We start from the raw sequence: 27,235 nt of genomic DNA on the forward strand, positions 1-27,235 counted from the left end.
CTTTCTCTGCTAACACACTTCAATTTTTACTTGTACAATAACAAAAATTAAAGCTATTTGGATTATGGAGACGTATTGAGCACATACATCACCCAGATCCCCTCTCAATGGTATCACATGCAAGTTCTTTTTTTTTTTTTTTTCTTGTCCAGAAAAAATGCTGCTAGCCTAATTAAGTTACTTCCTCTTTCATCAAATATGATCCATCACTACTGGAAGAATTCACATTGTGTGTGTAAGACTGAAAGTATCTTCCTGAAACAGACCCAGAACCACAACTTTAAAAGAAAACAATTCTTTGAAGAGGAAACAATTTGTGAATGCTATGGTTTGAATATCCTCATCAAAACTCATGTTGAAATTAATCCCCATTGTGAGATATTAAGAGGTGAAACCAGGTGGGACTTTCAAGAGTTTATTAGGTCATGAGAACTCTCCCCTTAAGAACTGAATAATCCACTCATAGATTCATAGATTCATGGATTCATGGGCTCTCTTGAGAATGGTTATGTCATAAAAAGCCACTCTGGCTCTGGTTCTTGGATGCCCCTTCCTGCCATATGCCCTGTGCAGAGAGTCCCCTCACTAGCAAGAAGGACCTCAACACAGAAGCAATCTATCAATGTTAGACTTCCAACTTCCAGAACAGTGAGCTGAATAAATCTTTATTCTTTATAAATTATACAGTCTGTATATTATAATAATAGCAACAGTCTGTGTATTATAATTATAAAACAGAAAACAGACTGAGATGCTGCAATTAGGGTCTTATATATGAGTTTCTTGCCTTCAATTAATTGAATGTTTGGTCACCAGAAGAAAAAAAGTACAAATCTAAGTATATACAAACCTACAAGAAATAGTATATAATTTCAGATGAAATCTTAAGTGAGATTATTTTTACAGTATTTGAGATGAAACATTATGAAATTGAAATAATTTACTAAAAAAATTTTACTGCAACTCCTAAATCAAAAAAAGGCTTTCCTTGAAGAAAATCAAATCTAATACATAAGTTAGATTCAACTAGGAGGAGGCTTAAAATAATGCACCAAATGCACTGATTTATAAACTCCCCAGTACAGTGTGGAACACTCATCAGGAAAAATTTTAGGATAGTCAAATTTTTTACTTGACTCAATATACTAACAAACTATTGGAAAACAAAATTGCAAGAATTCCATTTGTATTAGATTAAAATAGCACATGTTTACGAGTGAAAATAACAGGTACTATAAAATGTAAGTATGAATTTATGACAGTGGTTCATATTAAGTACAATTTAACCTAATAAGTTAATTACAACAGTAGTAATTACCCTTCATATTCTGTGTTCTCTCTGTTGCCTGATTTTCTCATTTCATTTCTCTTCATGATAACAAGGGTGAAAGTAATAAAAAATGGCAGAATAATATAGAAACTCAGGATAAGCCAGTTGTACCGATGTGCATTATAGACTTTTTTAAGAAAAAGATCATCTAGAAATGAAACATCAGAAAGTATAGGTTGGTCGGAAACTTTAATAAACTTATATTTTTCTTATTTCAATCATATAAGTGTACACAAACACACACACAATTTTAAAACATTGCAACTTTTAAGAGGAAGAAAAGAACATTTAAGCTCATAACCCCAAAACCATAATGGTACACATTCATTCATTTCTTACTTGTCTTTTATGCATATTTGTTTAAATATTATGGTGCTATCTATATTTTGAGTGCTACTGACTGCATTGGGTTTATTTGTAACACCAATAATTTAAAAGTTCTCATTGATTAGCCTCTCCCTTTCTTAGGACACTAAGTTACAGTTAGGTAAGAGTGTGAAATTTCACTGTGCTCATTGCACAGTAGAATGACCACAGATGGTGATAGTGTACTGTGTATTTCAAAGCATTAGAAGAAAGTTTTCAATGCTTTCATTAAAAAATGATAAATTTTGAGGAGATAGGTTCACTTGATTCAAGTATTGCACATTTCCATATATATATATAGAAGCATTACATGTTACCCCATTAGTATGTATGATTTTTATGTTTTATGTAAAAATTAAAAATAATATTAATTTAAATGAAAAATTCAAAGACTGTATTAAAAACACATAAACTAAACTTAAAAAAGTATTGTAAAAAACTTTAGCCACTCCCTGCTAAATTAGTTTCTCTCCTTGCAAGAAAAAATTTCCATCTTTCCATCTCATTTCAATATCTATATCTGTGTATCTACACAGTTTGTGTATATATTTCCCCTTTTGTTGACATTCTATAACAGTGTTGCCCTTTCACTATTTTTTGCATTTTTTTAAAAGCTGAGGTATTACATAATTCAGAAAAACACACAATATATCAATATATATGTAAAATTAACAATGCATTGACAAAATTAATATGCATATACCTACTGTCCTGGACTCAAACAGAACCCATAAATTATATATATATGTTATATATGTATAATCTATATACATAAAGATATATATATCTATTGATATAATGTATATATGATCTACATATATTGATTTTTCTGATTATCATTTATTTATTTTTTAGTGTAACATATAACATATTAACAAAAATATGTATATACTATCACAACTCAAAGAATTTTGTAAACTGAACATGACTGTGTAATCAGCGTCAAATCCAGAAATATGACATTACCAGCAGCACCTAGAACTTCCTAAGGCTACATTTTTCTTCTCAAGGAAAATCACTACTTTGGCCTCTAAAAGCATGAATCATTTTTGACATATTTTAAATGTTATATTAATGGGGTTATACTGTATGTACTTTTAATCCATCTAACATTTTTTGTTTGATATTGCTGACTTTTGTGATGCATCTGCATCATTGCTTATTTTGGTAAAAAGTTCATTCTTATTTGTGGATACTATATCATTGCAGAGAAATAGCAGCTATTAAAGCCTTCTGTTCCACAGAGTATATGTGTACTTTGCCATTTTGGTATTATGAATAGTGCTGCTATGAATATCCTATTACATATCTTTTCATTAACATGTTAGCCTTTCTTTTACACATGCATACCTGGAGAGTGGCAAAGCTTGTTCATAACATATATTTTATTCAATTTTAATAAATAATTTCAGTGATAGTCTTAAGTATTTGTAACAATTATATTCCCATTAATAGAAAATGAGAGTCTTGGCTATGGCATTTCTTTGGTATTTTCCTTTTTCATAGTTTTTAAATACAATGAAATGCACGTATTTCCACAATTATATGAGATTTGACAAATGTATACACCATGAGACAAACTGTTACAAGACACAAAGGAGAGGATTATAAAATGATAAAAGGGTGTATTTATTAGGAAGATAAAATAATTATTAAGTATACAGTCATAAGCCACTTAAACTGGGATATGTTCTTAAAAATGCATCAATAGTGATTTTCTCATTGTTCAATCATCAAAATTGTACTTACACAAACCTAAGTGGTACATCCTGAAATACATACCTAGGCTATGTATTATATTCTATTGCTCCTCACCTACAAATGTGTACTGAATATTAGTGCACTGAATACTGGAGAAAACTGTAACACAATAAGCATCTGGTTATCTAAACATATCTCCACATAGAAAAGGTTCAGTGTATACAATATTAAAAGATGAAAGAAAAGACAAAACTGTATAGGGCACTTACCATGAATGGAATTGCAGGACAGAAAGTTGCCCTGGGTGAGTCAGAGAGTGAATGTGAAGGATTAGGACTACTGATGAATTAATAAACCCTGTACAGTAGAGCTTCAGTAAATTTATTTAAACATGATTCCACAATAAATTAACCTTAGATTACTGTAACATTATTTTATAAAATTTCTATGTTTTTAATCTTTTTGTCTCTTAACATTTTGCTTAAAACACAAATACTTTGCACAACTATACAAAATATTTTCTTTCTTTGTACCGTCATTGTGTAAGTTTTTATGTATTTTACTTTGAAATTTTTTTAGACTTTTTACTGTTTCTTGTATTAAAGAAAAGAAAAAAAAAGATCCAAGATGGTGGACTAGAGGGAGGTTGTATTCCTTGTTGCTCTGTAACTTGGGTTTCAGGTAAAGGATATCTGTTTCTCTGTGAAGCAGTCTTTGCTGCTGATCAATCCCCTTGCTTGCCCCATTTGTCCACTGTGATCAACTGCAGTCCACCGGCATATGGACTACTTTTTGAGTACAGATTGCTCACTGGCGCTTATCATCTGCCATTTGCCCATTTGCCTGCCTCTTGCCTGACCATCACCTGCCTTTCACCTACTGATCACCCACCGCCCAAGGTCCACCTGCTGATTACCCACTGGTAGCCTGCAGACCTACCACAGACTGCTGGCAGATCACCAGCTGCCTGCTGTTGCCTGGAAGTACACTATCCACAGGATTGGTTACACATGGCTGCCACCATTTTGAGATAATAGCCAGGACTTGCAGGATCCCCTGCTGTACTGACACACCCCACCTCCAGGAACCCCAGTTGATCATGCGCACTGTCCTGAGCTGCAGCTCCCCATTTGCCAACACATTTGGAAGCCAGTGTGGCCATCTTGGATTTTCCTGGAAGTGGAAGCAGCCATCTTTAGATGGGGCAAATTTCATCGTGAGATGCCTGCTGGAGACCGGAAGCTTACTGTCAGGTACCTGTCATGCATCAGGCTACTGAAGACTGTGAGGATTGAATATTATATGACTGTTATAGTATAGATTTCTTTTTTTTTCCCCTATTTGAAAAATTTTAAGTTTTTATTTCTTTATTTTTCTCACTGTCTCTATTTTCCTTTTGTTTACCTGTTTCCTCAGGGTCTCTTTCTCTCTTTTCTCATGTAACAACCAACTTCTTTTGATTACATTTTCACTCTTTCTATGATCTAGAATTTCTTTATACTCTTTCCTTATCCCATTAACAGTTACATCCCACACCCCTACCCATCCTCTTTGTACTCCATTAGAAAATGCAGACCTTATTGCAAATCTATTTGCTAGACTGTGGTTAATAATTGAACTTATCCTCTTCATTTATTATGACAATATTGTTAATGTCTTCATAGGGGCTATTTGGTTTAAGGCTGCATACTGTCTGTACTGGGCACTGCTAATATTGATCTCCCCCTTAAAGAAAAGGTTTCTGAAACTTAGACTGTCAATATAAGCCTATAGGGAGGAAACTGTAAGACCCCAGATCTGTACTGCAGAGAGGAAGATACATGAACAACATGAAAAAAACAAGGGAAGAAAATGTTCCAAACAAACCTAGATTCTATATTAATAGAATCCAGTGACAACATGGTACAAGAAATGTCAGAAGAGGAGTTCAGAATATATATAATTAAAATGATTCCTGAAACAAAGGATGAGATAAGGGAGCAAATGCAGGAAATGAATGACCACTCCAATAAGCAGTTGAAAGAGCAACTGCAGGAAGCAAAAGATCATTTCAACAGCGATAGAGATTCTAAAAAAAAAAAAAAAAAAAAAACCAGAAATACTTGAAATGAAGGAAAAAAATAAACCAATGGAAAGCATCACCAACAGACTAGATCACTTGGAAGACAGAACCTCAGACAATGAAGACAAAATATTAATCTTGAAAATAAAGTTGACCAAACAAGGAGACGGGACATCATGAAAAGACCAAATTTAAGAATTATCAGGATTGAGGAAGGCACAGAGATACAAACCAAAGGAATGAACAACCTATTCAATGAAATAATATCAGAAATTTTCCCAAACCTGAAGAATGAAATGGAAAATCAAATACAAGAGGCTTACAAAACACCAAATGCACAAAATTACAACAGATCCACACCAAGGCACATTATAATGAAAATGCCTAACATACAAAATAAAGATAGGATTTTGAAGGCTGAGAGAGAAATGCATCAGATTACATATAGGGGGAAACCAATATGGATATCAGCAGATTTCTCAGCCCAGATCCTAAAAGATACAAGGGCCTGGAACAACATATTTCAAGTCCTGAAAGAACATGGTTGCCAAGCAAGAATCCTATATGCAACAAAACTAATCTTTAGATTCAAAGATGAAATAAAATCCTTCCATGATAAACAAAAGTTAAAATAATTTACAAATAAAAAGCCTGCACTACAGAACATTCTCTGCAAAATATTCCATGAGGAGGAAACGAAAAACAACAATGTAGATCAGCAAAGGGAGGAACTATCTTAAAGGAAAAGCCAATCAAAGGAGAAACCAAGTCAAGTTAAAAACCAAAAATAAGCCCAAATGAGTGGGAATACAAATCATAAATCAATAATAACCCTGAACACTAATGACATAACACATCAATCAAAAGACATAGACTGGCAGAATGGATTAAAAAGAAAGACCCAATGATATGCTACCTTCAAGACATCCACAGACTAAAGATGAAAGGATGGGAAAAAAACACCATGCACATGGACTCAGTAAAAAAGTGGGGATTTCCATCCTTATTTCAAAGTGGACTTCAAGCCAAAGTTAGTCAGAAGGGATAAAGAAGGACATTTCATACTGCTTAAAGGAACCATAAATTAGGAAGACATAATGATAGTAAATATTTATGCCCCAAACAATGGTGCATCCCTGTACATCAAACAAATCCTTCTCAATTCCAGGAATCAAATAGACCACAATACAATAATTCTGGATGACTTTAACCCACTGCTGTCACCACTGGATAGATCTTCCAAACAGAAACTAAACAAAGAAACCATTGATCTCAATAACACAATCAATAACTTAGACTTAACAGACATATATAGAATATTCCATTCATCAACAAGCAAATACACTTTCTTCCCAGCAGCACATGGATCCTTCACTAAAGTAGACCATGTGTTATACCACAAAGCAGCCCTTAGGAAATGCAAAAAAATAGAGATACTGTCTTGTGTTCTATCAGAATATAATGGAATAAAATTAGAAATCAATGACAAAATAAAAAACAGAAATTACTCCAACACCTGGAGAATAAATAATGTGCTATTGAATGAAGCATGGATAACAGAAAACATCAGGGAGGAAATAAAAAAAATTCTTAGAGGTAAATGAGAATGACAATACAACGTATCAAAATCTCTGGGACACTATGAAAGGGGTACTAACAGGAAAATCCATTGCATGGAGTGTATTTAAGAAAAGAATAAAAAGTCAACAACTAAATGACCTAACATTACAGCTCAAAGCCCTAGAAAAAGAAGAACACAACGATACCAAAAGTAGAAGAAGACAGGAAATAATTAAAATCAGAGCTGAAATCAATGAAATTGAAACAAAAGAAACAATTCAAAAAATTGACAAACAAAAAGTTGGTTCTTTGAAAAAAATAATCAAAATTGATAATCCCTTAGCCACACAAAGAAGAGAGAGAAAACTCAAGTTACTAAAATTTGTGATGAAAAAGGAAATATCATGACAGACACCACTAAAATACATAGCATAATGAGAAGCTACTTTGAAAATCTATACTACAACAAAATAGAAAATATCAAAGACATTAAGAAATTCCTAGAGACATATGATCCTCCCAAACTGAACCAGGAGGACATACACAATTTAAACAGATCAATTTCAAACAAAGAAATAGAAGAAACCATCAAAAGCCTACCAACCAAGAAAAGTCCAGGACAAGACAGATTCTCAACTGAATAATATAAGACCTTCAAAAAAGAACTCATTCCAATACTCCTCAAAGTATTCTAGGAAATAGAAAAGGAGGGAACCCTTCCAAACTCATTCTATGAAGCTAGTGTCACTGTAATACCAAAACCAGACAAAGACACATCGAGGAAAGAAATTAGACCACTATCTCTGACAAATATAGACACAAAAATTCTTCACAAAATTCTGGTAAATCGCATACAAAAACATATTAAGAAGATAATGCACCATGATCAAGTGAGGTTCATCCCCGGGATGCAATGTTGGTTTGACATTCAGAAATCAATAAATGTAACTCATCACATCAATAGACTTAAGGTTAAGAATCATACGATTATTTTAATAGAGGTAGAGAAAGTGTTTGACAAAATACAACACCCCTTCATGCTCAAAACACTATAAAACATAGAGATAGTAGGAACATACCTCAGCATTGTAAAGGCTATTTATGCTAAGCCCATGTCCAACATCATTCTTAATGGAGAAAAACTGAAAGCATTTCCTTCAAAAACTGGAACAAGACAGGGATGCCCTCTCTCACCACTTCTATTCAACATTGTCCTTGAAATACTAGCCAGAGCAATTAAACAGACCAAAGAAATTAAAGGGATACAAATAGGGAAAGAAGAACTCAAGCTGTCACTTTTTGCCAATGACATGATTCTGTGTCACTACAGTGATGCAGCCAGATCAATGTTCATAGCAGCTCAATTCACAATAGCTAGCTGATGAAACCAATCAAGATGCCCTTCAATCGATGAATGGATACAGGAACTGTGGTACATATACACCATGGAATATTACTCAGTCATAAAGAATAAAATTATGGCATTTGCTAGTAGATGGATGAAGTTGGAAAATATCTTGCTAAGTGAAATAGGTCAAGCCCAAAAAATCATGGGTTGAATGTTTTCTCTGACAAGTGGTTGAAGATACATAACAAAAGGGGGCAGTGGGGGGGCGTGGAAGAGAAGAATGAAGGAACTTTGAATGGCATAGAGGAAAATAGGGCAGGTGGGGTGGGAGAAGGAAAGATTGCAGAAAGAAACAGAAGTATTACCCTGTGTATATATGTGATTACATGAATAGTGTGAATCGAGATCATGTACAACCATAGAAATGAAAAGTTGTACCCCATTTGTGTACAATGAATCAAAGTGCAGTCTGCAAATAAAAAATTAATAAAAAAATGTAAAGTTTAAAAAGACATAAACACAAACATTAGTCTAGGTCTAACCCCAGCCAGAGAGTAAATATCACTGTTCCACTTCCACATCTTGTCCCACTAGAAGGTCTCCAGGGGCAAATACATACATGAGCTGTCATCTCCAAATGCCTTGTCTTCTTCCAAATGCCTCCTGCAGGACTTGCCTGAGACTCTTCTGGAGAAGGTGTCATTCTCTTCAGAAGTATGTCCACAGTGAAATGCATCCTGAACATTCTTCTCTATTGATAAAAAAGCTTTTGATGTTTGAGTCCCAATTTTCAAACTTTTTTGCAAAGTGTGTTGAGATTCACTACAAAAGCATCTACTAAACCCTCCTCTGTGAACTTCCATGGGGGTGATTATTATTTTTTCTTCCTTGGTTTTCCTTTCCTTTGGCATCTTTTTCAGCTGTGTCCTCCTGTTTCAGTTTCAGTATCTCCTCCTTAGTCAGTTCCTCAAGAACCACCCCTAGGTGTCATCCTCATCCACACGTAGGTTAACATGGTTTGCCATCCCAACCACAGCCTTCTTGAAGTTTGCAAACTCCTCATCCTTGAAAAATCCTTTAAAGTCATGGATGAACCTCTCTGGTGTTTCCTTCCAGGTGCCATTTCATAAACTCGTTGGTGATATCAACTCAAGCCCCAACAAAGTTCTTGTTTCTATCACAGATGTTTTTAATTCTTCCGGAATTGGAATATCTCCTGAACAACCTGCCTGAGGGTCTTCTTGAGGAGGTCTCACTCTTTTCCAAAAGTGTGTGTATGGTGGTTTGATTGATTTTTTTTTTCCTCATAGATTTGCTTATAAGTAGATAATGAACCATGACGTCACCAAAGAGGGTTTGGTTCATCCATGACTTTCTCTTGATCCTCCAGCACACCGGCAGTGTGCACTTGAAACCTCGTGTTGACTTTGCCTCCAGGTGTCCATTTCCAGAACAGAAGTTTCATCCATCCAGAGATATTTTCTCTGACAAGTAATTTTCCTCCACAATGTTTATCTAGAGTTTGCAAAGTTCCTTCAGCTGCCTTCATATCAGCACCTGCAGACTTACCACTCACACTCACATGATGCAACAACCAACAATTCTTAAATCATTCAAACCAGCCAGAGCTATCAGTAAATTTGCTGTTCCTTTCCCTATGTGTTCAAATCTGCTTTAGAATTTTTCATTTTTAGTTGGTGTGGTTTTTAATTCCAAAATTTGTTTGGTTCTGCTTTATAGTTCCTACCTCTAATGATATTCTTTTTGTGCACACATTTTTCCATGATTGGGTTTAATTCTTTGTTCAAGGTTCCCTATAGGGATTGAGTAGGTTTAAGACAGTAAAGTTTAAAGCCTTTGTCTAACACATCATATTTGGGGATTCCTTTTTTATTAAAATATTTTTTTTTATTTTTACAGACACATTTTGATTCATTGTACACCAATGGGGTACAACTTTTCATTTCTATTGTACACAATGTATATTCATGCCATTCAAGTAATCATACATATATAGAGAGTAATACTGTCTATTTCATTCTACTGTTTTTCCATTCCCACCCCCTCCCACTCCTTTTTCCTGTACACCATCCAAAGTTCCTTCATTCTTCTCTTCCCCCGCCCATCATTGTTATATAACTGCCCATGGTTATATATTGTCATGCACTTATCAGAGAAAACATTCAGCCTTTAGTTTTCTGGGCTTGGCCTATTTCACTTAGCATGGTATTTTCCAACTTCATCCATTTACCAGCAAATGCCATAATTTTATTCTTTATGGCTGAATAATATTCCATTGTGCATATGTACCACAGTTTCTTTATCCATTCATCAATTGAAGGACATCTAGGTTGGTTCCACAATCTGGCTATTGTGAATTGAGCAGCTCTGAACATTGATGTGGCTGTATCTCTGTAGTATGCTGATTTTAAGTCCTTTGGGTATAGACTGAGGAGTGGGATAGCGGGGTCAAATGGTGGGTCCATCTCAAGCTTTCTGAGGAATCTCCATTTTGCTTTCCAGAATGCCTGTACCAATTTGCAACTCCATCAGCAATGTACAAGTGTGCCTTTTCCCCCACATCCATGGCAACACTTATTATTGTTTGTATTCTTGATAATAGTCATTCTAATTAGAGTTAGATAAAATCTTAGGGTGGTTTTAATTTGCATTTCTCTAATTACTAGGGATGATGAGCACTGTTTCATATATTTGTTGATCACCTGTATGTCTTCTTCTGTGAAGTGTCTGCCCATTTCCTTAGCTCATTTATTTATTGGGTTCTTTGTATTTTTTGGTGTAAAGTTTTTTAAGTTCTTTATAAACTTTGGAGATGAGTGCTCTGTCTGAAGTGTGTGTGGAAAAGATTTTCTCCCACTCTGTAGGCTCTCTTTTCTCATTATTGATTGTTTCCTGTGCTGAGAAAAGATTTTTTAGTTTGAGTCTATCCCATGTATTGATTCTTGCTTTTATTTCTTGTGCTATGGGGGTCTTGTTAAGGAAGTCTGGTCCTAAACCAACATGATGGAGATTCGGGCCTACTTTTTCTTCTATTTGGTGAAGGGTCTCAGGTCTAATTCCTAGATTCTTGATCCATTTTGAGTTGAGTTTTGTACAGGGTAAGAGATAGGAGTTTAGTTTCATTTTACTGCATATGAATTTCCAGTTTTCCCAGCAAAATTTGTTGAAGAGTCTATCTTTTCTCCATTTTAAGTTTTTGGCACCCTTGTCTAGTATGAGGTTACTGTATTTATGTGGGTATGTCTCCATGTCTTCTATCCTGTACTATTGATCTACATGTCTATTTTGGTGCCAGTACCAAGCTGTTTTTTTTTTTTTTTTCTATTGCCCTATAGTAGAGTTTAGGTTCTGGTATAGTAATACCTCCTGCTTCACTCTTCCTGTCCAGGATTGTTTTGGCTATTCTGGGTCTTCTGTTCTTCCAGACAAATTTCATGATTGCTTTTTCTCTTTCTATAAGAAATGTCATAGGGATTTTAATTGGAATTGTGTTAAATCTGTATAGCACCTTTGGAAATATGGTCATTTTGACAATATTAATTCTGCCTATCCAAGAACATGGGAGATCTTTCCATTTTCTAAGGTCTTCCTCAATTTCTTTCTTCAATGTTTTGTAGTTTTCAATATAGAGATCTTTTACCTCTTTGGTTAGATTGATTCCCAAGTATTTTATTTTTTGAAGCTATTGCGAATGGAGTTGTTTTCCTCACTTCCCTTTCAGCTGTTTCATCGCTTATATATAAAATGCTTTAGATTTATGTGTGCTGATTTTATAACCCACAATTTTGTTGAATTCATTGATGAGATCTAGAAGTTTTCTGGAGGAGTTTTTTGACTCCTCTACATAGAGAATGATGTCATCAGAAAATAGTGACAGCTTTAGGTCCTCTTTTCCTATTCATATCCCTTTAATTTCTTTAGTCTGTCCAATTGCTCTGGCTAGTATTTCGAGTATGATGTTGACTAGAAGTGGTGAAAGAGGGCATCCCTGTCTTGTTCCCATTTTTAAAGGGAATGCTTTCAGTTTTTCTCCATTAAGAATGATGTTGACCATGGACTTAGCATAAATAGCCTTTACAATGTTCAGGTATGTTCCTACTATCCCTATTTTTTATAGTGTTTTGAGCATGAAGGGGTGTTGTATTTTGTCAAACGCTTTTCTGTGTCAATTGAAATAACCATATGATCCTTATCCTTAAGTCTGTTGACATGATGGATTACGTTTATCGATTTATGGATGCTAAATCATCCTTGCGTTTAAGGGATGAACCCCATTTGATCGTGGTGCACAATTTTCTTAATGTGTTTTTGGATACAACTTGCCAGTATTTTGTTAAAGATCTTTGCATCTATATTCATTAGAGATATTGGTCTAAAATTTTCTTTTCTTGATGTGTCTTTGCCTGGTTTGGGTATGAGGGTGATATTAGCTTCATAGAATGAGTTTGGTAGGGTTCCCTCCTTTTCTATTTCCTGAAATACTTTAAGAAGTATTGAAATGAGTTCTTCTTTGAAGGTCTTGTAGAACTTGACTGAGAATTCATCTGGTCGTGGGCTTTCCTTGGATGGTACGACTTTAATGGTTTCTTCTATCTCTTTGCTTGATATTGATCGGTTTAAATTGTGTATGTCCTCCTGGTTCAGTTTGGGAGGATAGGTTTCTAGAAATTTTTTGATGTCTTCAGTAGTTTCTATTTTGTTGGAATATAGATTTTCAAAGTAGCTTCTCATTATTTTATGTATTTCAGTGGTGTCTGTCGTGATATTTCCATCTCATCAAGAATTTTTGAAATTTGAGTTTTCTCTCTCCTTCTGTCAGTGTGGCTAAGGGTTTGTCTATTTTGTTTATTTTTTCAAAGAACCAACTTTTTGTTTTGTCAATTTTATGAATTGTTTCTTTTGCTTTGATTTCAATGATTTCAGGTCTGATTTTAATTATTTCCTGTCTTCTACTACTTTTGATATTGTTCTGCTCTTCATTTTCTAGGACTTTGAGCTGTAATGTAGGTCACTTAGTTGTTCACTCTTTATTCTTTTCTTGAATGTGCTCCATGTAATGAATTTTCCTCTTAGTACTGCTTTTATAGTGTCCCAGAGATTTTGATATGTTGTATCATCATTCTCATTGACCTCTAAGAATTTTTTTATTTCCTCCCTGATGTTTTCTGTTATCCATGCTTCATTCAATAGCATATTATTTAGTCTCCAGGTGTTGGAGTAATTTCTGTTTTTTTTTTTTTTTGTCATTGATTTCTAATTTCATTCCATTATGATCTGATAGAATATAAGGTAGTATCTCTATCTTTTTATATTTGCTACGAGTAGCTTTGTGGCATAACATATGGTCTATTTTAGAGAAGGATCCATGTGCTGCTGGGAAGAAAGTGTTTTCGCTCTTTGTTGGATGGTATATTCTATATATGTCCGTTAAGTCTAAATTTTTGATTGTGTTATTGAGATCTATGGTTTCTTTGTTCAATTTTTGTTTGGAAGATCTATCCAGTGGTGCCAGCGGTGTGTTAAAGTCACCTAGTATTATTGTGTTGTGGTCTATTTGATTCCTGGAATTGAGAAGGATTTGTGTGATGTACATGGATGCACCATTGTTTGGGGCATAAATATTTGTGATCATTATGTCTTCCTGATTTATGATTCCCTTAAGCAGTATGAAATGTCCTTCTTTATCCCTTCTGACTAACTATGGCTATGACTTGAAGTCCACTTTATCTGAAATAAGGATGGAAATCCCCACTTTTTTACTGAGTCCATGTGCATGGTAGGTTTTTTCCATCCTTTCACCTTTAGTCTATGAATGTCCTTTTCTATGAAATGAGTCTCTTGAAAGCAGAATATCATTGGGTCTTTCTTTTTAATCCATTCTGCCAGTCTATGTCTTCTGACTGATGAGTTTAGGACATTAACATTCAGGGTTATTATTGATACATGATTTGTATTCCCACTCATTTGGGCTTATTTTTGGTTTTTAACTTGGCTTAGTTTCTCCTTTGAATGGATTTTTCTTTAAAGTAATTCCTCCCTTTGCTGACCTACATTATTGTTTTTCATTTTCTCCTCATAGAATATCTTGTTGACAATATTCTTCTGTAGCACAGGCTTTCTATTTGTAATTTCTTTTAACTTTTGTTTATCATGGAAGGATTTTATTTCATCTTCAAATCTGAAGATTAGTTTTGATGGGTATAGGATTGTTGCTTGGCAACCATGTTCTTTCAGAGCTTGAAATATGTTGTTCCAGGCCCTTCTAGTTTTTAGGATCTGGGCTGAGAAATCTGCTGATATCCATATTGGTTTCCCCCTATATGTAATCTGATGCATTTCTCTCTCAGCCTTCAAAATCCTGTCTTTATTTTGTATGTTAGGCATTTTCATTATAATGTGCCTTGGTGTGGGTCTGTTGTAGTTGTGTATTTGGAGTCCTATAAGCCTCTTGAACTTGATTTTCCATTTCATTCTTCAGATTTGGGAAATTTTCTGATATTATTTCATTGAATAGGTTGTTCATTCCTTTGGTTTGTATCTCTGTGCCTTCCTCAATCCTGATAATTCTTAAATTTGGTCTTTTCATGATGTCCCGTCTCCTTGTTTGGTCAACTTTATTTTCAAGATTAAATATTTTGTCTTCATCGTCTGAGGTTCTGTCTTCCAAGTGGTCTAATCTGTTGGCGATGCTTTCCATTGAGTTTTTTATTTGGTTTATTGTTTCCTTCATTTCAAGGATTTCTGGTTTTTTTTTTTCAAGAATCTCTATCTCTTTGTTGAAATGATCTCTTGCTTCTTGCAGTTGCTCTTTCAACTGCTTATTGGAGGGGTCATTCATTGCCTGCATTTGCTCTCTTATCTCATTCTTAGCTTCACGAATCATCTGAATCATGTATAATCTGAAGTCCTTTTCTGACATTTCTTCTACCATACTGTCACTGGATTCTATTAATATAGAATCTAGATTTGTTTGGATCATTTTCTTCCCTTGTTTTTTCACGTTGTTCATGTATCTTCCCTTCTAGCAGTGTAGATCTGGGGTATTGCAGTTTCCCCCCATAGGCTTATAGTGACTTATAGGTTTCCAAAACCTTTTCTTTAAGGGGGAGATCAATATTAACGATGCCCAGTTCAGACAGTATGCAACCTTAGACCAAATAGCCCCTATGAGGACAGTAACAATATTGTCATAATAAACAGAATGATTTCAATTATTATCTTCAGTAAAGCAAATATATTTGCAATAAGGTCTGCAGTTTCTAATGGAGGACAAAGAGGATGCTGGGGGTGTGTAGGATGTAGTTGTTAATGGGATAAGAAGAGAATATATAGAAGTTCTAGATAATAGAGTGAGAGTGTAATCAAAAGAAGTTGATTGTTAGCATGTGAAAAGGGAGAAAGAGACTCTGAGGGAACAGATAAACAAAAGGAAAAGAGAGCAAGAAAAGTAAAGAAATAAAAACTTAAAACTTTTCAATAAGGAGAAAAAAGAAAATCTACACTATAACAGTCATATAGTATTCAAACCTCCCAGTCTTCAGTAGCATGATGTATGAGAGGTACCTGACAATGAGCTTCCAGTCTTCAGCAGGCATCTCAGGATGGGATTTACCCCACCTAAAGATGGAAGATACAGCTTCCAGCATTATCCAAGATGGCCGCTCTGACTTCCAAATGTGTTGGCAAATGGGAAGCTGCAGCTCAGGGTGTGGGCGTGGTTGGTTGGAGGTCCTGGAGGTGGGTTGTGGTCAGTCTGGTTTCAGGATCCTGGAAACGGGGTGCAATCAGTCGGTCTGGGGGTCCTGGTGTTGGGTGCAGCCAGTCAGTCTGGGGTTCCTGGTGGCGGGGAGCAATCAGTGGATGTGAGGGCCCCGGAGGCAGGGAGTAAATGGTCGGGCTGAGGGATCTTTGAGACAAGGCTCAGTCAATCTGGCCAGGGGTCCTATGGGGCCTGGCTGTTGTCTCAAAATGGTGGCAGCCACGTGTAACCAAACCTGCAGGTACTGTGACAGTGAACTTCCAGGCAGCCACAGGCAGCTGGTGCTCCACTGGTTGTCTGCGGTCAGTTTGCTGTCTGTTGTCGGACGATCAGGAGGTGAACCTTGGCAGTGGGTGATGGAGAGGTGAAAGACAGGCGATGGACAGGCAAGAGGCGGGCAAATGGCGGATGACAGGTGCCTGACAGTGAGCAATCTGCACTCGAAAAAGGCATCGATATGCTGGCAGACTGCAGGTGATCACAGTAGACAAATGGGGTAACAGCAGGGGATCTATAAGTAGCAAAAACTGCCTCACCAAGAAACAGATGTCCTCTGCTTCTTGGGGATTCCTTAAGGATGGTTTTTGTTAATTTTGTTCCTATAAATGAGTCAAGTCCTGTGAATTTGTTGTTGAAAACTCATCTTGAAAAACAAGGAAACTGGAGATCTCATTCTGCCTTCTTTATTTAGGGTTCAATTTTTTTTTTTTTTTTTTTTTTTTGATCGTTGAAGAAAACAAAGTTAATGGTTTCTTCCTGGTTGAACTACTACATTGAGAGAATTGAGTCAAGGGAGTTAGGAAGAGCCTAAGGAAGTAAGTCACAGACCTTACACTCTTTGTTCTCAGAAGTACCTTTCATGAATAAAAACCTGAAAGGACTTTCATCCATAAGGAGGCCAAGCCAACACCAGGTTTGAAGCACACACTGCCAGGGTGCTGCAGGAGCAAGAGAAAGTTAGGGAAAATCCAAACCCTCCTCTGTGATGTCATGGTTCATTATACACTTACAATTAGCTGCTGGCTGATTTCTGGAAAAGAGTAATGGTTGGAGGAAGTTTGGGCCCATTGTTTAAAAAAATTTTTTTTTCTGTGCATTTTCTTTCTTCTCTTCATCTGATTCCTTCAATGTGTATGCACAAGAATGGTTGACAATGTCTCACCGATGCGCTGCTGCTTTCACATTTCCCTTTTCTCAAGGATTGTAGTCCCATGCTATCACTTATTGGCAAACATTTCTGGTACTTTTCTGTTACTACTTTGCCATGGCCATAAGTGACATCTGTTTTGTTACTCCTTTTCATTCTTTCTGTTTCAAGGAGTATCAATCTTCTTAGAGATTTTGTTTCTAAACTCTTGTTGCTTCCTGAAGTTACACCTCATCTTATTGTGCATACTTTTACCATTCCATGAATTACTTTGATTACTTAACTATCAACTATAGATTACTAACCTCAGAGTAAATTGGATTATATTCATTCTCTGTACATCATTTGATTTATCTTATTTTATTTATTATTATTATTGTTATTATTTTTATTATTTGTCAGGGACCAAGAAGAAGTTCTCATTCTGAGGACGTTCTGACCTTTATGATAAGCAGCAGCCCAGGGAGCATTTTGCGGTTGCCTCCCCTGCACAAACACCCTGCAGCTGACTCAGGCACCCTGCAGCTGAAGGCTGATGGATTCCCGGAGCGCGCCCCCTCCCCACTCCCGGCTGATAGTTTTGCCTATGGCCCGCCCCCGCTTCTCTTCCGGGATTTCACCTTCCCGCCGGCGTGAACTTGCACCTTATCAGGAGCCCAAAAGAAAAACACAGCCAACCAGCCTGTGTCTCATCATACCCCTCATTCCCTCAGCATAAATACCCTTGAGAACAATAAAAATTTGCAGCTTGATCAGAATTCCTGTCTTGCTGTCACTCCCTGTGTCTCTTGTCCCTTCATTCCTTCTCTCTTAGGTTTGCCGTCCTGCGTTGATGTCCCGCGGGTCGGGACAATTATTTATTTTGGAATATTTGGGATTGAACCCAGAGGTACTTTACCATTGAGTTCCATCCCCAGGCCCTTTCTATTTTTTTTTTTTTTTTTTTTTTGTATTTTGAAGAAAAGTCTCAATAATTTGCTTGGGGCCTCATTAAATTGCTAAGGCTAGCCTGGAACTTGCAATCCTCCTGCCTTAGTCTCTGAAGAGGCTGAGATTACAGGTATGCATCAATTTTCCCCAGCATTCTTCTGATTTTTAATGAAAATTTGGATTTAATCCTCAAACAGTTTTCTCCATGTATCAACATGTAACTGATAATTTTTCTTTACTCATTGTTACTTACAAATACCTGATATTATGTAGCAACTTACTTGTCTTCCCTCTCCTTGTCTGCATCAGGCCTTTATAATTAAAGTCCTTGCTTTTCAAGTAATATATTTTCACCTAGTCTGACATTATCAAACACCTATATCACTTCTTTATGAAATATGAATCTTAATTTGCCTCTCCAAATATCCAAAACATGTTTGTGGAGGGAATGCATGACTGAATGGTTGAAGCAACAAATAACTTAGGATATTGTATTCATATGCAGGAATAGGGGAAATATAAATATACACTCCTACTCCAAATGTGATTGATTTACTATTATTTCATAATAAAAATATACATTTATATTTTGCCATATGTTTTTCCAAATTTCATTCAAAATACACACTTTATCCTACAGTTGCTTTTAATTTACAGTTTTTAATAATATTAAATGCAAATAACACATGTAGTTTTCATTATTCTACATGATTAAAAATAGCAACTGAAATTTGAATACTATCTTATTTTAGCTTATTGAAATAAATTAATAAATCTTGAATATCTCAGAAAATCTTATTAAAAATTTGTGTAACATTAATTTAAGTAAAATCACCATATGTGTTAACTCTGAATTTCTCAGGACATCATGAAATACTTGATGTAGGAGTATATTTCTTTAGTACCATATTGAAAAAAAAAAAACTTTCTATTTTACTTTATAAGTTGAATTTTTAACTCACCAGATTTTAGAACATTTCCATCATCAATACTGCCCCCTGGTGAACCAATCTGAAATGCACAATCTGGAGGTCTATGACCAGGAAAGCAGTGACAATTACCAAAATTATTACATATCTGAAACAGGAAAAAAAAATGTGTAATCACTTTGAATTATATTAGTCTTTATATCTGGTGTTAATGTCTGAATTACAAAGAATAATGAATTTTCATAAGATTTTTGTGACTATATAAGAAATGGTTGGAAAAAGTAGTGAAATTTTTGACATTAGTGATGATTAGCAAAATCATAACTTACATGAATGTATATTTTTAGTCTCTATACATCAACTATTTTAATAAGCACTTTGTATTCCTCCATCATCTTTTAAAAAATGAAACTCAATAAACTTACAACCTTCAAATTCACACAGGTGAATTTAAAGTTTTTCTCAAGTGTTGTTTATTTGTTTTGGAAACATTTGCTGTCACCATTTAGATATTTTCTACTTATGTACTTTATAATTGCTGTATTCATTTTGGTAAAATAACTATCAATTGACTTGGATACTGTAATGTGTTATCCTAGACCCTTCAACATTCTATACTATTGAGCAATAATTTCCATTTTAATTTTAAGTGAATATCTTCTTAAACAAAACAGATACAAGAGAAAATATTTAAAATGAGCAATATATATATATATATATATATACATTATGATAAATTTGCATTGCTAGAAGTTTACATTTGGCAGTTTTTCTATATTATTGGTGCTTTAATACTTTATTAGCATAATTTTCAATTTAAAATTAAGCACAAATATTGTAAGATCTAAATGAAAGTGTATGAATTTAAAAGTGTCTTTATCCACTGAACCCCACTGCACACTAAAAAAAAGTTTATATTTTGTATATATATATATATATATATATATATATAAAACATGCACTTATAAACACACATACTTACATCCACAAACACACATTTGTGTTTTTGCCAAAATAATGTCATAAACATATTTTCATACCTCTACAAATGTATAGAATTTGCCCATTTAAAAAATTAGATTCAAAATGTTCTGTAGTTTGAGTATTCCTATCGAATTACTCTGTGTGTTTACCCTTATTCTACTAAACCTTTAAAGTTCATTAAATTTTTAATCTCCTTTTCCTACACATCAAAATATTTTCAGTTAAAAAATTGAATTAGAGTAGTAAATTCCATGAAGTGGTCTCCCATTTTATATAGCCATAGCCCTACTGTTAACTGTTTACTGTACTAGCAATAAGTATTTTAACATACAGTTTAGAAATTAGGATTAGAATAGCACTTGTGCATTATTTTAAGTTTATTCTACAATTGTCCCTTTGTGAATTAATTTTATTTATTTAATCAACATAAAACAGCAAAGGACATCATTTTATTTTCACTAATGTAAAAGATGATCAGCCAGAATAAAAGAAAGGTAAATAGTATTGTACATTTTTTTCTGCAGTGAAGAATAACATGACCAAAACAGACCATGTGAGCTGACTAACTTCCAACAGGAAAAACAAACAAATCCAGAACATCTAAAACATTTGTTGGCTATATTTCTAATCTCAAAAATATTAATAATAATAAAAAGAAAGAAAAATGAAAGAAAGAAAAGTCATCTTATAACATTCTGAACAGTTAAAGAGAATAAAAATAGCATTTAGTTCCTTTCTGACAGGACAGAAAGCCGCAGGACAATGTAATTGGGTTTCATAGTTTGGGGAGAAAACTGAAATTTAAATCCTTTAGGCAGCAAAAGGAATCATATATTTGGAAGGGCATATTTTTGTATTTTTAACACATAAGAACTCTAAAATGTGTATCCTCTACATATATTTTCCCTCTACATTATTATCAAAATGGTATTGCAGCATCTTCCCCTCCCATGACACAATAATATAAATGAAAGAACATCTGACATAAAATAGCAAATTTAAATATAAATTCAAATGTTAACAATTTTTAAGAGACAAAATTAATAGAATGCATAGAAATACTTATAATATGAGAGACCTCAAATTTCAAGATAGTCATACAAAACACAGAATTTAGAGGTAAAAGGCAGAGGGTCTGTCTAAAGTATAAAAAACAGTTGACTTAATTGTGTATACAGGGAGAAATAGTTTTACTGAAGTTTGGTATAGGGGAATAAATAAACAAATGTTAAAATTGCAAGGTAACTTGGGTTCAACAATTATATTACATAATTTCTTTTGTACAGGATGAGACATGGTAAGAGAATTTAAAAGTTATTTTATCAGCTGGGTGTGGTGGCACAAGCTGTAATCCTAGAGACTTGGAGGCTGAGGTAAGAGGATTGCAATTTCAAAGCCAGCTTCAGCAATTTAGGGAAACACTCAGCAACAGAGTGTGATCTTGACTCAAAATAAAAATTTAAAAGATGGATGAGGTAGTTTAGAGGTAAAGTTCTCTTGAGTTCAATCCCCACTACCAAAATAATAAGATAATAAAAATTATAATATTAAAAAATAAAAACAATTTAGCAAAAATGAAAGGAAATATATAAGAGGAAATTTAAGAAGTAAATAGTCTATGATGAATGGAACAAGCCTATTAATAAATAAAAGACAAAGATATTAAAAATGGATTAAAAGATGAAACTGAAGAAATAGACCAATACATATATTGGCAAATAAAAAATAAATATCAAGAATGGGCAACTCAAAAACCAAGATAATAAAAATAAGATAAAGGTATATGTGGGGGCTGGGGAGATAGCTCAGTTGGTAGAGTGCTTGTCTCGCAAGCACAAGGCCCTGGGTTCAATCCCCAGCACCGCAAAAAAAAAAAAAAAAAAAAAATGAAAAAAATAAATGTATATCTGGCACATATTGAAATATACAGAAAATAAATTGATTTTTAAATAAAATACAAAAAAGCAACTCATGTTAGAAGAATTTTAACCTAAGTGGATCTGTTAACTGATAGGGGAAAATGAAAACTACAGTCAATTATCTAAGTCCTATAGAAAGAAAGGTCATAATTCATTAATTCTGATCAAAAGTTTTAAAATGAAATGTCTATATCCTTTAAAGATTGACAAGATTACAAAGATATGATAGAATGCTTCCAAAATCACTTCATAGTAGCTATTTCCAAATTTTCACATCCTGCTACAGCTTGATGTTTGTAATACCCAAATTAGTTAAATGGAAAAGGATTAAAAAACATTAATTTATTAAATTTTCTGCATAGAATTATATGAAGAAAGATAAATTATAAAATATTTGGGAATATATTAAATACTGCATTAATAGAAAACTTTATGTGCAATTTTTTTCAAATTTTATAAATCTAATCTTAGATTATAAAAAAACAAAACAAACAAACAAACAAAAACAATGAGCTTTCAGTGATAAAGCTAAATCCACTGTGGATTTTAGTAATCAGGCCCACAACATTTCTGCAAAAGGGAAGTGTGAAGCTTCTGTTGTGAAAAATACCATCACCATCATTTAATCAATAATTTAAAATTTTAATTAAAATTACTAGGCCTTATATATCATCAGGGAGGGGGGTATGAAAATGGTGGAATGAAACAGACATCATTACCCTATGTACATGTTTGATTACACAAATGGTATAAATCTACATCGGTACAACCATAGAAATGAAATGATGTATCCCATTTGTGTACAATGAATCAAAATGCAGTCTGTAAAAATAAAAAAAGTAAATAAATAAAAGGTGCAAAAAATTACTAGGCATGTAAGGGGACAAAATTTTTAAAAAATAAAAATAAGCAATTTAATATGATCAAAAAAAAGAAATAGTAAAAAATGACTTTAAAGTAACTGTGTTAATATGCTCAAGAAAATATGAAAAATCTACAAAACAAATAAAACCTTGGAGAATTTCAAAAGAAATCCAAATCAACCTGGAGCAATCAAATGAACATTTGTGAGTCCCTACATTCAAGAACTATGTAAAGTGTGCAAATAATTATTTATCCAAGAAGTGAAAATTCAACCTCGAATTTGTAATACCATCAGAATAGACAAAATGAAAAAGATACTGATAATTAAAGGAGTATAAACATATTAAAATAATTTTTAAATGTTCTGATATCATTTACTAAATCTGATATATCCACTGAAGATATAGGGAAAGATAAATTTGGTTTCACCTGCTATACTCTTGCAAGACAGTCAACATAGAAATCTTCCATGACTGCTGATATGTGGGCATATTTCCCCCAACACCAACAAATTCTAGAGCATATTCTCCAGTGGACAACCCTGTGTCTTTTAATTCATTTTAATTCTCACACTGTGTCTCATTATTTGGAGACAATGTCACATGCCACAGGTTGAAGGCTCATGCCCATAAGACAGTCCCTCATTTCATATGCCAGGCACAATTCTGGGTTTCTGGAACTTCTGGCCAACTGGCTATAAATTGGATTTCCCACAGTCTCTTCCCAGGATCAATTAATTTACTAGAATGACTCACAGAAGTCATGTAAACATTTCACTTATAGTTAACCCATTTATTCCAAAGGGTATTTTAAAGGATGTAAATGAACAGCCACATGAGCAGATGTATAGGGCAATCCCTGGATTCACACTGAACACAGGAGCTTCTGTCCACATGGAGTTGGGATATGCCATTTTCTCTGTAGGTGCATGCTCTCTCTAAACCCAGTCCTTTGGGTTTTTGGTTTTTTGTGGGGTTTTTTTGTTTGTTTGTTTGTTTTGTTTTATTGGTTTTATCATACAGGCATGACTGATTACATCCCTGGCCTTTGGTGTCCAATGTCTGGCCTTCCCAGAGGCTGAGGAGTGGGGTTGAAAGTCCCCATCCTCTAATCATGTCTTTGTCTTTCCAGTGAGCAGTCTCTAACCTGAAGCTAGGGGCCCTGAGCTACCAGATATCTCATTAGCATATAAAAGACTCATCACTCCAGAGATCCCAAGATTTTAGGAGTCAGATGCAAGGAAACAGAGAAAGTTAAATCCATGTGTTAGGAATCAGAGAAAAAGACCAAATATATATTTCAGAGTAGCACACTTGTCTGTGCTGACACAATAATCTCATTCTTTGTTCTTTAATGGGTAAGTATATAATCCACTCACCTTTGCCAAATTCATATACTGAAATCCTAACCTTCGCTATCTCAGAATGTGACTACTGCTGGAGATAAGTTCTTTAAAAATGGTGGTTAAGTTAACCTGAGGCTTTCAGGGTGGGCCTTAAGGTAGTGTTTCTTGTGTCCTTATAAAAACGGGACATCTGAACATACACAGAGTCACTAAAAGGTGTTCACACAGAAGAAAGATCATGTGAAGGCATGAAAGAAGCAGTCATTTTCAAGCCAAGGAAAGAGATCACAGAACTAAACCAACCTTGTTGACACATTGATTCTGGACTTCCAGATTCCAGAACTATAAGAAAAAATAAATACCTGTTTTTTAATTTACCCATATGCAGTATCTTGTTTTGACAGCCTGAGCAAACTAACATTTGTGCCAAATAGAAATAGTATATGTTCACCAAAAGATAAGAATAACAATCTTGGTGTATTGTGACTGGTAATAATAATAAAAATAACATAATATACAACTGGTAGCTGCCCAAATGCCCACCAACATTAGTATGGTGGATGGTGATATACTCACAGGATACAAAGATACTAAGAAATAAGACTGAGTCAAAAATTACATGTAATAATATGGATAAAATCTTAAAATAATACAAAATTTTCATGTCAGAGAAAAGACAACCATTTTTTAAATTAATTTTCTATAAAATTCAAATCAAGATAGTTGCTACATTTCCAGGAAACTCTTGACTGGAAGAAAGATTGAAGGGTCCTTGATGGATGCTAATAATATGAAACAATTATGTACCCCCCCAAAATAATTTATATATACTTAATATTTTTTAAAAGATTTAAAATGAATTTGCTATGTTCTAAGAAATTTGCATTGTCATGGAGAATGGTAAAGTACAAAATAATAAAACATTTTTAAGACAAAACTGCAAAAATCCATGGCAATCAATGAATGTATTTTCTTACCCTTAAACTAACAGAGAAAAATTCCGACAATAAAAAATACTCACCATACAAGAAGGCAACAATAAATTTTTAAAAAGTCTTAATGATCTCACCACAAAATAAATGAGGTAATAGATATTTTAATTAGGTTGATTTAATTATTCCACATTATGTACATATATTGACTATAACATTATACCCAATAAATATATAATTATGATTTGACAATATAAAATAAGGTTGATATAAAAGGAAAGCATATACATGTTAGATTTCAGAATGTTAATAATTATAGTTAATATATGTATAAAACACAAAGACTGACAAATTAGAAAATGCATGTTTTTTTTTTTTTGGTATTGGGGATTGAACCCAAGGGTGCTTAACCACTGAACCACATCCCCAGCCCTTTTCTATACTTTATTTAGTCACAGAATCTCACTAAGTTGCTTAAGGCCTCACTAAATTTCTGAAGCTGTCCTTGAACTCAGAGATCCTCCTGCCCCAGCCTCCTGAGCCTCCAGGATTACAGGCATGTGCTACCACGCCTGGCTCAGAAAATGTTATGATTCTTGGACAAATCTAAAACACAAAGGAGGAAAAAGACTGAAAAAATATATTGTGCAAATATTTGTCAAATATATAAATGGAAAATGAGAAGTAAAGCAAAATAATTGAGGAAACAATAATTTGTAAATGTTAAGAGGTTTATTCACTTATAAAATGTAAAATTTCTAAATTCCTATTTACTTGACTATGTGACCTCAAAAATATACAGACTAAAACTGGAAAAACTGATAGATTTATAGAAAAAAAAATAGTCACCTCCAAAATAGTTGTGGGAACTACTATTTATGATATTGTCACCTCAGAAACAAATGAAATAAGAAGAAAATTATAAAACACTGAATTAATTTAGATTCAAACTAAAGGTGGGTCAATAAAAGTGAAGTAACAAAAATTATAAAGTGTAAATTTTGTAAAAATAACATTAACAGAATCGTAACAATAATGACAAGAAAATGGAGGTGCCTATAAAGAGAACAAACACATGCAAAGCAGTGGAAAGTTGGAGGTGGAAGTTATCTGTATAGAAAGGACTGTGTGCTGCAGCAGTTTTCTCTTTTGAATTTTTTTTTTTTTTCAGACTAGATCTCTCTATGTTGCTCAGGCTGACCTCAAACACCTGGGGTCATGCGATCCTCCTGGCATAACATTGTCCCTGGCTTGGCAGCTGCTTTACTCTGAGGGCAGCAACACTCAAGAGGCAGGGTGGGACAGCTAAAATCTGATGAAAGTCACCAAAATTGAGAACAGAGGAACCCAAATTCTCTCTGTAAATTCAGCCCAAGTTTCTAGATGATCCCTGAATAATTTTTGTTCTTGGCATAATGAAAACCATATGTGGGATAGAAGAGAAATATTCAGTTCCAAATCATAGAAGTATATTTTGAAACCTGTCTCTCAATGTTTGACAACTAGACAATTTTTGAGACAGTAGAGACCTAGATAATCTCAAAAATAATTACCAATTACAGACATAGTTGCTATTTATAGATCACTAATCCAATGTCTACAGAGCACAAACTATTTTCATAGGTAAATGGCATATTCATCTTTTCAAATGTACACAATATATTCATAGACCATATGGTGTGCCTCAAAGCAAGTGATAAAACATTTAATAGAAATAAAGACAAGATATTCCCTGACCACAATGGAGTCAATAGCAGTTATTTAGAAAGATCGGAACATCTTGACAAAAAATATCCTTCTAAATAATCTACTCTTCAAAGAAACAAAATAAAATAAAAATATAAAATTGAAAGGTGATGATAAAAAAGTTAAAATTTGGAAATGCAACTAAAGCAAGGGAAATTTATAGTTTTAAATGCTTATTTTATAAAAGGAAAATCTAAGTCATTGATCTAAGTTTAGTCCTCATACTGTAAAACAAAGATCAAAATAAACCATCAGCCTGGTATGATGTTTGTTATCAGAGCTCTAAGCCTCT

General features: G+C 34.1%; 1 protein-coding gene across 1 annotated transcript in view; it reads right to left on the minus strand.

Moving 5' to 3' along the window:
- Nucleotides 1-1,314: 1,314 nt before the first annotated feature.
- LOC124982700 (disintegrin and metalloproteinase domain-containing protein 18-like) overlaps nucleotides 1,315-27,235 on the minus strand; it is a 132,597-nt gene continuing 106,676 nt past the window's right edge. Inside the window, exons 17-18 of the mRNA XM_047549666.1 lie at nucleotides 19,187-19,301; nucleotides 1,315-1,478 (exon numbers count right to left, since the gene is read on the minus strand). Of these exons, the coding sequence (XP_047405622.1) occupies nucleotides 1,315-1,478; nucleotides 19,187-19,301 (279 nt within the window). The remainder of the gene's footprint in view (nucleotides 1,479-19,186; nucleotides 19,302-27,235) is intronic.

This window comes from Sciurus carolinensis, chromosome 4 (genome assembly GCF_902686445.1).
Source record: "Sciurus carolinensis chromosome 4, mSciCar1.2, whole genome shotgun sequence".
NCBI lineage: Eukaryota > Metazoa > Chordata > Mammalia > Rodentia > Sciuridae > Sciurus > Sciurus carolinensis.